The sequence below is a fragment of the Stegodyphus dumicola genome, chromosome 3 (assembly GCF_044657685.1).
Source record: "Stegodyphus dumicola isolate Sdum_Otavi_A_Nest chromosome 3, ASM4465768v1".
NCBI lineage: Eukaryota > Metazoa > Arthropoda > Arachnida > Araneae > Eresidae > Stegodyphus > Stegodyphus dumicola.
The window spans coordinates 177,102,781-177,116,664 of record NC_140770.1 but is presented as its reverse complement, the minus strand read 5'-3'; the positions used below and the strand labels follow the sequence as shown (position 1 = coordinate 177,116,664).

The 13,884-nt window shown below is 31.0% G+C and overlaps 1 protein-coding gene across 2 annotated transcripts in view; it reads right to left on the bottom strand.

Annotated features, from left to right (window-relative positions):
- Positions 1-13,884, bottom strand: part of LOC118195587 (syntaxin-binding protein 5-like) — a 331,030-nt gene that overhangs the window by 60,892 nt on the left and 256,254 nt on the right. For both annotated transcript variants that reach the window (XM_085813670.1, XM_035366922.2), the window contains 3 exons: positions 12,939-13,006; positions 11,036-11,076; positions 5,473-5,678 (listed from right to left, as the gene is read on the bottom strand). In XM_085813670.1, the coding sequence (XP_085669796.1) occupies positions 5,473-5,678; positions 11,036-11,076; positions 12,939-13,006 (315 nt within the window). The remainder of the gene's footprint in view (positions 1-5,472; positions 5,679-11,035; positions 11,077-12,938; positions 13,007-13,884) is intronic.

Here is a 13,884-nt window from a genome sequence, read left to right as displayed (position 1 = left end):
GCTTTTACATTGTGAAAGCAATAATAAATGCTCCTAATTTTTCTTCTAGTTCAAAGATTTATTTTAAACAGTTATACATAATACAAGATGGATATAATTTGACTTAAAACTCCAATTTTTCATAACAAATACAATCTTTGTCAGCCATGTGCACTGCATCAGTTAATTGCATGATACGCCATATAACATTTTACCAAAATAAGAGACACAAGTCTTCTGGTACTCTGATACAATATTATGGGATCCTGTATTATGGTTTTTAATCTCCACTGACTTGTTTAATTTCCGACTGTTTCATTAGTTTTTAACCACAGAATAACATGTTATACCTAGCCTTATTATTAATAAAACTTCATTAATTATTAAAAAATCAGAAATCTTTTAATGTTCAATGTATTTTAACACATGTTAATTACCTCTTGAAGATACAGAAACATAATCAGCTACACGGTTATAGCTGTATCAAATTTTCATGACAATATGGCTCAAAATTTGCTGGCAGTTTGTTAACTGGTTAATAACAAGTTTTGGGGAATCACTGAATTAAATTTTCATACAGTAAAATTATTTGCATAGCAGATATATTAAAATTTTCCATATACAGTGAAACCTTGTTACAACAATATTTTATGGACCAAATAAATATATTGTTGTAGAGAGGCATATTGTTATATGGAGGGCCCACATATTTTGAGCATTTAATAAGAGTTTTTTTTTTTATTATTATTAGTTTAAGGTGCATAACATACTACTTTTAAGTCTATATTTAGAAGAAATTAATTTGTAAAATACTAATAATAGTGGTTTAAATACTAAAAAAATAAATAAATAAGATAAATTCAGAAAATAAGCACAGAAATATTCACATACCTGAAAACACTTTTTATTGAAAATAATCCAATATTTTTGTTTGTTTATTGATTTTTTTAACAGTTAAGTTCACCAATACTGTATGCATTGAGTCTAGTGCACGAAAATGTTCTTCATTTGTCGACGGAAGGCTTGAAAAAAATGTCCGTAGAGAATTCACAGATTGAAGAGCTTCCTGGGATGACAATAAGGACTGCGATGGACCTGTATTATCATCACCATCAATATCATCATCATCTTCATCATTGTTTCCTATCTCATCAGTAATTTCAGAGAGAATATCTTCATCAGTAACTCCTGCGAAAACCATAAGATCATCATCTGCTGTTAAATAGTCTTCTATACTAATTCCAAACTTTTTACCGCTTGTTTCGTCAAGTTACGATACGGATTTTTTGATGTGCAAAACACATTCTTTATCATCTGAGAGATCATTGTATATGGAATTTTTATCATTATCAGATTTCTTATCTTCCATAACACAAAGACCGGCTTTTTTCCAGCAATTCCGAATGGTTTTTTCTGTTACTTCCCACCAACTTCCAGCAATATTGTCACACGCTTCCTTGACATTTACAGCTTTGAAAGGGTCTTCTACTTTATTTTCAAAGTTTAAAAGTATGGAGTCCACCAACCGTTTTCTGTAATATCCTTTGAAGCACTTAATTATGCCCATATCAAGAGGCTGTAAAATTGAAGTGCAATTGGCAGGGAAAAAAGCGATTTCGATATTTTGTAGCTTTGGAAATGACGTGTGAGCACCGCATTTATCTATCAACAAAACGATTTTTTTCTTTCTCTTCTTCATTTCATTGTCTAACTTCTGTAACCATTCGGAAAAAAATTTAGACGTCATCCAAGCCTTCTTATTTGCTTTATACTCCACGGGAAGACTTTTCACGTTCTTAAAGTACCTTGGCTTCAATGATTTACCAATGACGAGAGGTTGTATTCTATGCGTTCCTGTGCTATTTGTACACAGAAGAACAGTCAGTCTCTGCTTTGATTTCTTCCCTCCATAACACTTTTCACCCTTGAATGCCAATGTTCGATCGGGTAGGAGTTGGAAAAACAGCCCAGCTTCATCTGCATTATAAATGTCTTCTGGAGCATACTTTTCTAAGATTTCTTTCATCTTATTTTGCCACCATTCATTTGCGTCGTTTATCGGGGCTGACTTTTTCTCTCCGTGAACTTCTTGGAAAGTTATTCCATGACGATCTCGAAAACGCATTAACCAACCATTGCTAGCTTTGAAAGTTTCTTTCCCTAGCACTGCTGCAAATTTCCGTGCTTTTGCACATAATAAAGGTCCATTCATTGGGACATTTGTTGCTCTCATCTCTTGAAACCATTTTAAAACAGCAGCATCAATGTTTTCATTTGTCGCAACTTTCAGTCGTTTTCGCTCTGGGTTAATTTCATTTGAAGTTACAGCATCTTCGATTTGCTTTCTCTTCTTTAGGAAAGTTGCAACTGTAGATTGCGATAATCCATGTTTCTTAGTCGCATCAATCTGCTTCATTCCCTCATCAATATCATTGATAATGTTCAGTTTATCTCGAAAAGATAGTTGCTTTCGCCCTGCCATCTTAGGGAACAATATCGCGTGAAAGAAAGAAAAGTTTAAACCAAATGTTTTGCGTAGAACTCAAAATCGTTAAAGACTATAGAACAACCTTTGAACTCACTTTTCAGTACGTCACTTAACAACACCCCGCCTCCATCTCCCCCTGTTCCTCTAACAAAGGGCACTTGTTCTGTGACAAGGTGACCAGACAGGTCTAGATGTCCTTAAACCTTATCAGAATTCCAAAGCTTACTGGGAAATGAGACCATACATTTACACTTCACCCCGCTCACCCACTCCAATTCTCAAAAGGGTGGTCTTCATCTGTTTTGAAATCTGAACAATAGCTATTTACTCAGGAATAAGTTGAATATCCACAATGAGTCTTAATAGACGAAAAAAATAACAAAAGAAAACGAAAAAAAAAAAAAAAAAAAAAAAAGCATTTGAAAATCAAAATATTATTATAAAGGGAGAAAATAATACTGAAATTTAGATTGAAAAAATTGTTTTACAGAGGTTTATTGTTCTAGAGAATATAGCAATATTGAGGGAAGATTAACATTAGTTTATATGCAAAATCACCAGAACCACAAAACATTATTGTAGTAGAGGGAGTTATTGTTGTATCGGGTATCGTTGTAGCGAGAGTTTACTGTATTGTAAATAAAATAAAAATTAAGGCTTTATGTGAACTAAAATGTGCTTTAGCATTCAAGTATTATTCTGTAAATCCATAAACATTGCCAATTTAGTACTTGTATTTGATATATTTAAATGTTAAAGAATTACAAATGCTTTTACAAAATGACATTTCATCTGAATAATTTGGAGAATTTGCCATTTTTCATAACTTAAGTTAACAATTCCTGCATTGATTATTACTGTATCAAATTTATAAATATGAAAGAAATTTTTCATATTGACTTTGATAGCTAAATAGTAAAGAGCTATTATAACTTTTCCTCAAATCACCTGACTGTACATGGATATTGCATATTATTATTATTAAACTATAAAAACACCCCAAAAAAATCATTCTTAAATCAGCTAAATCAACAAAATTTTCACTTTGAAGTTTTGTATCTGCTAAACACAAAATTTTGGGTACTTCCTTAGCACTCACTTTCTTGGCACAAGCTGCCACATATCCAGTTATTGGGAAGAACCCTACAGGTGTTATATTTTTGTCAGAGGAAGAAACTTCTACTTCCACAGCCACTTATATGCTAATTTGGTTGTTGAATTAAATATACAGAACATATCTATCTCATAAAAAAAGTTTCAGTCAATAATTGTATGGAACTTAATCGTGTATTTTGTTACAGACCTTTTTTTTTTACGAATTTTATCATTCAAAAATCAAAAAGGGAAAACTATGTTAACAATTTGATTTCTAAAGAATACAATTAAGAACATAACAAATGAAAATTAGTCATGGGAAAACTACAAGTAACTATCATAACATTCTTTCTTTAAAAGAAACTTGCATTCCAATAAGAAGGCACAGTAATATTAACATTACAGTATCTATTGGGGTATTATTATGGTATCTTCATTTATACTTTTCTGTAACTTAAATCTTATGCATTCTTATTGTTGTCTCTACTACTTTTTAAGCTTCAAATCATCCTTAAATAACTAGAGAAGGTGAATTTGCAGCTGACTCAGTAAAATTGCAGAAAGTGCGTGTGTTATTCTGGCAAAGCCTCGAGGGTTATCTGCCTAAAGGGAGGGATGCCCTCGTGGAGGACTTTCTAAGGGGAACTGGCTCATATACACATTACAAATGGGGGAAACCATGAAAACGCCCATGCAGCCAGCCCATTCGCGGGATTCGAAACTCAAACCGAACTACCAGTGTTCAGCGACTTTACCGCTCGGCCGCTGGTGGGCTCAAAATTGCAGAATGAGTGCCAGTTCATGTTTGCTTTACTGTGATGGATTAGTTCTCAGACTAGCATAAAGTTGGACAGTTAAAAGAAAAATGTTTGGCATAATGTTCACAGGTAGTCTGCGAAGATTTGTCGTTATAGAAAGAAGATAACAATCACTATGTGGATGAATCAATAAAATTTAAGAGAGCTCATTTTCTAAATGCAATGATGAAGAAAAATTATGCAAATATTTAAAAAATTTTAGAACAGCAGACAAAAAAATTGCAACTAATTGTTTTGGGGCTAAAAAACTAAATATGGGGGAAACATAGTATTTTGACATATCTTGAGTTGCTTCTCACATGAGTTAATTGACATCAGTTTCTCTGCCAAATAGTAAATAAATCACAGCATTGCTACAAACAATATTCTAACTGAGCCACTAAATCAACTGTCAAAATGCATGTTTTTCTTTTACTTGCAAATTTTCATGTTGCACTTCAGAAATTTTTACTGATATTTAGTTTCACTACATAGCCATCTTTGCCTATTTGAATACGAGGTAAAATAACTTTTTTTTTTTTAATGATACAGCATGACATTGGTCAATTCAAAATTGTCAACATATTTTAGAAACAAGAATGTTAATATGGGGCCTACTTGTAATGAATAAACACATTAAGTGATTATTATTAGTGCAGATTTACTATTCTTGCCAACATTTAAAAAACCAGAGGCCATAAAAATATGGATGCACTAAATTTTGCTATCACTTCTGTATAATGTTCATCTCTGAATAGAACCAGCATTTCTGAGAACATAATTAAATAATAAAACTGGACAACATGTCCAGTTTTGTTTTATTAAGCGCTCAGAAATGCCATCAACATTTTGTCATCAACAATTATGTCTCTATTAATCATCAGCTGCATTGAAGGCCAAATTTATATGGAAACTATGCTTGGCTCTATTACACAGGTTTTAGTGTATTAATATATTTATTAATTATATGTTAATGTAAATTGAACTGCCTATTTATTTATGAATATCTTACAAATTCATTTGATTATGAAATTTCTTAATTATTGCATTCTTAATTTGTCTATAATAGCTACAATTCTTACAATATACATTTTCAAGAAATACAAGTCTTACATTGAGATTCACTGATGCATCATTTTTCTTGAAATTATATACTATAACATGGCCACTTGCTCCAGCCACGGCCAACAACCGTGTATCACGACAAAATGCCACACTGTCAATGGCAAAAGGATCTTCCTCAAGCTCATCTATGCTTCTTGGCTTAGGTCTCTCAAATACCTTGGTAGTTTTTAATTTGTACAAGATTTGAAAAGAAACTAAAGAAAGAACTTTGGATTAGAAAACAATAACTATACATACATATCCAAAGCATATATACAAAACTTAATAAAAATAATCAAAATTGGAAATAAACTACTGTTTTATCAGTTTATTTCTAGATTGTTTCAGATGGAAGTTTCATTCTTAGATTTGACATAAGTTAAGGTGATTTCAAATACAGAAATAAAGTTTTTTAAAGAATAATAATAATAAAAGCAACAAAATTCTATGAATATCCATACATTTTGTTTTCAGATACAGAACAGTAGTAATGTTAACCATTGACATAATCTTTAAAATACTGATTTAAATTTCCTTTAATAAACTGTAAAACTGTCTTATTAACTGAAAAAATCTGCTGTGTGCATCACAAGACTTCCTTGTATGGAATATTACATTATACAAATTTTTTTCTGCATTTCATTTAAACTTATTGGATTGAATTAAATCTACTTCGTCGATAGCACTTAAACCACAATAGAATAAATGCACTCTTTTAAATTCATTGTATTTGTTTACCATAGCGACACTCTGGCACTAGGTTCCCTTAACAGAATTACATTTCATTCATTTCATAACTAATCCTAATCTTAACACTCTCTGGTATATGGTACACAATCACATTAGGATTTTAACCAGTTTGTTTTGCATATGCCTTAGGCCAATGTGTATGTAAATAAGTCAAGGTACGAATGCAACCACCAGAAAGAAAACGAAGATACTGTGGCCATGGAAAAGGAGTCAAAGTTTCATGAAAACAATTAAGTTGCATGAGGAGAATGAGTGTGCATATCATACTAGTACGTTTCATAACTAAGAATGCGCAAAATTTACATAATCTGAAGAATTATCTAATTGTTGGTACATCTTCTCTTCAAATACTATAACAAATCTAAAACAATGTATAAAAGAAATTAAATAAACAAAAAAAAAAAAAAAAAAGTTTTTTACAGACGATTCTGTATTTTTTATTCAATTAATTCAGTTTTCACTTCACAACAAGGCAAAAATACATAAAAACTCAAAATATCTATATTAAAATTATGAAGTAAATCTTAAACACTTATTTCCTTGGAAAAATTCCAGAATGGATTAAGCATGATTTAATTTGCAATAATAAAAGAAGACGTTATAAAGAAGACATAATAAAAGAAGACGTAAGCTTTGCTATTGCAAAGCTTAGTTTCTCTAGATTGGCAACAAATCCACTACTCTGCCAGGTTTCAAATGTAAACAAATATGGCCACTATGGTAAAAATAATTAGGCTTAGCTGCCCTTAAAAAACTTTTAAATTGTTGATAATTCTACAAATATTGCATGCTCATTTACTAAAGGCATAAAAACCTTAGGCGGAAGATAAGAACAACATAATTCAATCACTTTTAATGCAAAAAATGCACAATTTACAAACATATAAGAATAAAGAAACTGAGATCACTGAGCCAGATAACAGAATGGATATGTATATATATATGTTTTTCATAAATTTTTCTCATCAAACAAGAGCTTCAATGGTCTGTTTCGGTGAAACGTGTAATGGTATTTGGCCTAGTTCGACATTCAATCATTTTTCCCTTGTAAAGCCTGGTTGAGGGTTCGAGTGGGTTAATTTACCATTTTCCGCTTTGTAATTATTGTATTTTTGTAATTTTGCAATTTATGTTTTCATTTTAATTTTTGCATTTTATGTTTTAATTATTTTTAATTTTATTTTGTTTTAACTTGTTCCGTCGATCTATTTTGATGTGCATTAACTTTTCACATATCACAACGGTTAGATTAGTTTTTTCGTGCATTCACATGTCTTCCAACATTGTTTTTTTCATGTGTAAGCAGTTTTTTCCAGATTAATAATTTTTTAAAAAATTTCTTCTTTGTTAATATTTTAGTATTACTGCATTAAACTATTTCGTGGAGCTACAGCTCCTGGTAACTTTTTAGCAAGCTCGCTGCAATGTTTCTACCTATTATATATATATATATATATGAAATGTAATTTCTCATACATTATTTGTTTTGTGCAGCCGGGGCAACAGGAATGAGACAAATTTTGGAATATAAAGTGGTAGGTTTATTTTAGCATCCATCTCATAAGCGTTTTTTTCGTACCTTGAGCAGAAGCCCTATTTATACATATGTCTGCGTCACGAGGCTCATCCAATCAGCGATATTAATTGAAATCACGAGGTGACGCTATCTTCTCATCAGGAGTGTTCTTAAGGACTTTATGTAATATGACAGATTTATGAGTTTGGCGATTTGGCGGGCGCCAACAGGTTAATATATTTTATACTAAAGAAAGGATTTCGCCAAAATTAGGAACAGGGATGCAATTTAGGTAGAGAATCGCCAACACATTATTAAGCAATATTATTAGAATTTAATTTAATCAATTGATTTAAAAATATCATTACATATATATATATATTTACCTTTGGTTCAGCCAATTGCAACCAAAATATGAAGTGCACATCTACATGTTATAGCAGTCCTATATACAAAATTTCAACGTTCTGAGGCTACTTGTTTTTGAGTTATGCGTGATACATACCTACATACGTACACACACACGCCACGAAAAATTGTTTTTAGAATTCATTTTAAATCAATTTTATAATTTTTTTGGGGGGAGAAAGAGTCCTTTACTCTGTCCTTATGTACAGATATCATGCAAAAGCATTGTGAAATTGCATTCAATAGTGGTCAAAATGAATATTTTTATTGAAATACGATACCTAAAATTTTTCGCGATTACAATACTTCCTTTTATCTTTGTACAAGGAAGTAAAAAAGAGCAAATTTAATTAATTCTTTTGGAAAATACATTAAATAAGGTTTTTTATTCCCACTTTGAAAAGTTTAGGATCATGCTCGCTTTAAGCTGAAGAACATAGAAAAAGTCAAGTAATGATGTAAGATTTTGAAGAATTAAACCCCTCCCTCCCTCAATCCCTAAAAAATTATAACTATCAAACCTATTCGGGTACAGTTAATCGAATGTTATTGATTTTCATTTTTCATATGCACACCTCTGTTGTGTACTATTTCATAACGCATAATGAATTTAATATGGTTGTGTACTAGTTCATAATGAATTGAATATTTGTGTATTAATTCATAATGAATTTAATATTTGTGTATGAATTCTTAATGAATTTAATATATCATCATTTAAGCACAGTTTTCTCTTGAATGTGTTACAGTTCTTGGAGGGCTGGTAGAGAGGAATTTTTCTCATGTTGCTACTCTTTTTGGGTTGAAAAGTTGGTATGAACAGCTATAGATCCTCTACTAAACTTTCAACATTGAACACATGTTTAATTCGAGGGGAAGATGCATGAAATTTCAGCTTCAACTTAAGTGTTAACTTACTTTACACCAGCACTTTACAAGCAAGATTTCCTCAGTGTTCCAGTTTTATGCCTTGTGATCTGACTAAGGTTCTCAGTGGGTCATAAGATTTGGAAATAAGATTCTTATGCTCTGCTTTCTGAATAAGAAATGAAAAGGGTCTTGCAGCCAGCACAGAAGCATACAATTGGGAGGGATATGTGGAAGATCATGAATTCACAGTGCCTCCTCTGAGTGTACATCCTTCTACATCAATTGGATCAATGGTGGAAGTTCTTGTGTTCCAAAATTCATAATAAGTTGGATGTCATTGTATGCAGAAATAGAGGCAAATTCAATGACAGTTGAACTACATTATATGGAAGAATTTCTGAACTTCTTTTAATTGGTTTTCAGCTCTTAATAGGGAGATGAAAACTGAACTGGAATTCTTTCCCCCACCCTAGGCGGATTTTTCATATATTTTAATTATCACTATGCATTCATAAACTTGATTTCACTTAAATGTTTTAAGAATTTGTGAAGAAGAAAATTATGTTAACCGAGTTGCTGTACATTAACTTAAAATTAATGATTTGTAATATTTATGTATGTAATGAGGGTTAAGTGATTATTGTGAAGTTTCTTTTAGTGGAAAACTACAGTTTGCTTATTATTTTAAATGCGAATTATTTTTATAGAAAGAAAAATGTTGTAGGGACCCAGATCCAGTCCCAGCTATCTTAGCTTTGTTAACCAATGATTATTAAATGTGTTTTAATCGCAATTTTCTTTATGTTTATTTTAATAGTGTTCTATCATGTCCCCATGTGATCCTTAGGGAAAACATGAATCTTCGAAAAATAACCTGGATAATTTATTGTGGTTTAGTTGCAGAATGAATTTATTATGCATATCTGAAATTATGATTCAATTTATTATTTTATTTGAACAAGTGATTGAATCCTTACTTGTTTGGATTATCCTTCCCTGGTATCTAGAGGAGATTTGTGTTGGTTTTGAAATGAAATGAGCTTTGAATTAACATAATTTGCTTTGCATAGTTCATGAATTTATACAATTTAATTTAACAGCAATCACCAGTTTCTAGATTTCTGTAAATCTATTTTTAAATATTTATTTTGACACCAGTTATTCATGTATTTAACAGAAAAGTTCAAATGATTATATTCAAAAGTTGTTTAAAGTTATTCTAGACTATTGTTTAAAGTTTTTTTCTATGTAACAACTCTTATGAATTTCTTTCAACACTGATTTTCCCTGAACAGATATATTATTCTTTAATGCAGATCCTCAACCATATATTAATAATATAAAGTAAATAAATATTACACAAAAGTGTTTAAAAATGGCTAAAAGTCTTCATTTTCTCAGATACTTCTAAACAGAGAGTTTCTAAAAATAAGATAGAGCATTTTATATGCAGAGGTTTAGTACTGTAGTAAAGAAGGTTCTACAGACATAAAACCAAATTTCTCATGTACATGAGGTGTTGCAGCAAAAATTCCAATCAGTAAAAGTAATCCTGCTTTAATAAGTTAAACAGTTAAACCTTTTGCAGAGATATGGGCAATTAATACTTTTGGGCTGAGGTAAAAATTTAACGCAAACTGCTACTTTTTCCACTAAGCACTAACTAACTGTCAAAGATAAACTATTATTTTGTAGTTTTTCTTCTTAAATGAAGTCAAGAAATTTAAAATTTTTGCACAATGATAGGCATAAAAAAGTAACTTTAGTGAATTTGTCCTTTAATTTTATGTGCAAAGATCATATTTAAATGTCAAAGTATGGTGACAGATTATCAATCAAGATGTTCGAAATAATAGGCTCATACAAAAAGTGAAACTGTTTATTTTTAGAAACCATTCAACTACAGTGTTGATTACTGTTTAAAAAAATAAACATTTTGTATGAGAAAGTTGAAAAACAATTTCTCCATTAAAATGATTAACATGATAAAAATTATTAAATACCATGAAACAAATTTAAAAACTTTACCTGATGAAGCATCCCAGAACTGGAGAGATCCATCTGCATGTCTAGAATTAAGTTGAAAAAGTTCAAACACTTGTTTAAAAAGTATGATTTTATTTATAAGGTAAAATGATGTTTTTGTATTAATCAGTACCTTTGATATATTGCCAAAAATAGTCCCACTGACTTTGATTCTGCCACTTGGCAAATCTAGGAAGTGTTTTGGATTCGTCTAGAAAGTTACAATTTCTTAATTGTATATTCTGGCGTATAACATGCACTTTTAATAAAAAGAAATAAGATCGAAATTTATGGGTGCACGTTATACACCGGATATAAAAATAGATACATTTAAAAATTAGGAAAAGAAGAGCATATAGAAATCATATTTCTATGTACATCTAATGTAAATCTATTTAAAAGAAATGACACACTTTATGAACTTAAAAATTTTCATTATCAGATAATTTCCTTTACTTAAAGCGTATCAAATATTGTGTTTTCATTCAGTCAGAGAAAACATCCGACTCCTAATCCTTCACTTGCATTGGAAGCATCCTTACTCTAAGTTATATTCCCCCTTTCTTGAAAACCTAGAATAAAATACTTATGCACAGCTGCACTGAATACAAACCCATCCTCTTTATAGAATTATTTATTCCCTAAAGCATTTCCTGCACAAACATATTATTTTTTTTACCTCTTGTCAATTCAGTACACCATTGTTCGAAATTCTAGAAAAAATATTTGAATGAATGACTTCAAAGAAATAAGAGCATAGCATATGTATCTTTAAGGTTTCTTCTTAAAGGAAAGGATGGACGTTATATGGTGAATATACCTAAAAATTAGCTGCCCAACCGGTATAGTGGTTAGCGTCACTGACTGCCAAGCCAAACAGCCTAGGTGTGAATTTCGGAGAAGGCATGGATGTTTGTAAATGTATATTGTCCATGCGGCAAAGCGGGCACTCTACATGAGATGAGCCAAAAGTCCTCTTGAGAGGTTGATGGTAGGAAAAGAGGAGTGGGAGGCCCTCAGACCCATCCACCAGGGGTGCTCTCCATCAAAATTGGGGGTGGAACTAAGCTAAATTGCACTGTCACCTGTAAGGTGCTCAAGGCTGTTGCCAGTAACAAGTATAAACTTATGCTTCTTGCCACGAGGATTTTCGTGGGCTTCAACCGACTAAAAATAAGACAAGTGAGCATTAGCAACAACAACCTAAAAATTAAAATATGTAGTTTGAAATTATAGCTGTGTGTTATATGCTGGAATATATGTATTTATTTTTCTTTCTTTGTTAATACTGCTTCTCTTTTTGTGGTCTTAGGAAGAAAAAAGATGGCTTCTTTTTTTATTTCAATGCAATTTCAAACCAATTGCAGCAAGTATATTTCTGCACTGCACCTTTTTGGAGGGTACCTTTCGCAGCCAAAAAAATTTTTGGATAGTATTTATTAGCCTCATGTTAATTTTCTCTACAAATTTTGCATCATACATTTATTAGAGCTGCCAAAAAATAAAGAAAAATCTATCCACTGTTTTTAGGCACAGAGTATTTTGAAAAACAAAATTCCAGATATTTAAATTTATTAGCAATGAAACTGCACATGATGGATGAAGAAATACAACGTCAACAACAACTGAAAAGAAATGGGAAATGGCTTGAGAGAAGTCATCTGCCTTCTAATTTTGTAGAATTTATATGAAGGCAAAAGACAATTGCAGAGAATAACAATCTGATGTAATTTTGAATGTGACTGCCAAACAATACTTGCAAAAATCAAGAATTTGTCTCATTGGTCTGCTGATATTCAAAATACATTTCATTACAAATTCACCAACATGGTGTGTAATGATGGTATATCCATAAGTACCGATTAATACATAAGTACCAGCATTTAAAAAATAAAAAAACTCTTACCCAGTTATCACGATTTCAGGATAGCTTAGTGTAGCAGTGCCCCATTCACCGCCATCTATAGGCCAGTCCTATAAACAAAAGAAAAACCACTTTAAGTCATGAAAACTTCAAGCTTTGATTTACAAAATAAAAATACAAATCATCCACTGCATTCTATTCAATTTCGAAAATAATTTTTTGATAATGAAAAAATGTTACAGGCCTCCTCATAGAGTTATTATTCTAGAGTTTTATTCAAAATCTATGTTAAACTAGGTTTTATATTTTTTTGGATGTTTCCAATTTTACACTGGCCTGTTTTTCTTCTTTAACATTAAAATTATTTTATTAATCAAGAATGATTTATATTTCTTCTACAATTGATGATTTTGCTTTTGAAATATTTCTCTTCAAATATGCATAACTCTAAAATTTCATAATCTTACAACATTGCCACATGCATGCCAGATAAATATGGTAATATGATTAATAAATAAATACAGTCTGAAAGCTAAAAAAAAAATCTATTTAAAAAAAAAAAAAAAAAAAAAAGTGTAAGAAGAAATTTAAGGGGAAAAAAATAAAACTATGATCAGATTTTTGTATTCAAATTTTAGTTTAACCCTAGAAACAGTTTTAAGGTGAACAGTTATGGAAAGCTTACTAATTTAAGATTTAATTCTTACAATTCAAGACACAGAACATAGGTTTTTAAATGTAAAATTAACTGTTCAAAATACTTGATATTAATGCTGTGAACAGTAAAATCCAATCACACGAAAAAATTGCTACAGTACAAAGTCTGTAATCCGGATATCCATAATTCGGAATGATCTATAATCCAGACACCTCAAAGCTACAAACGTTATGTGCATGTGTAAACGCATAATGTATTTACGCATGCGCATAATCTATTTACGCATGTGCATTTAATGTATAACGGATGCTATAAGCTCGGCCAAAATAA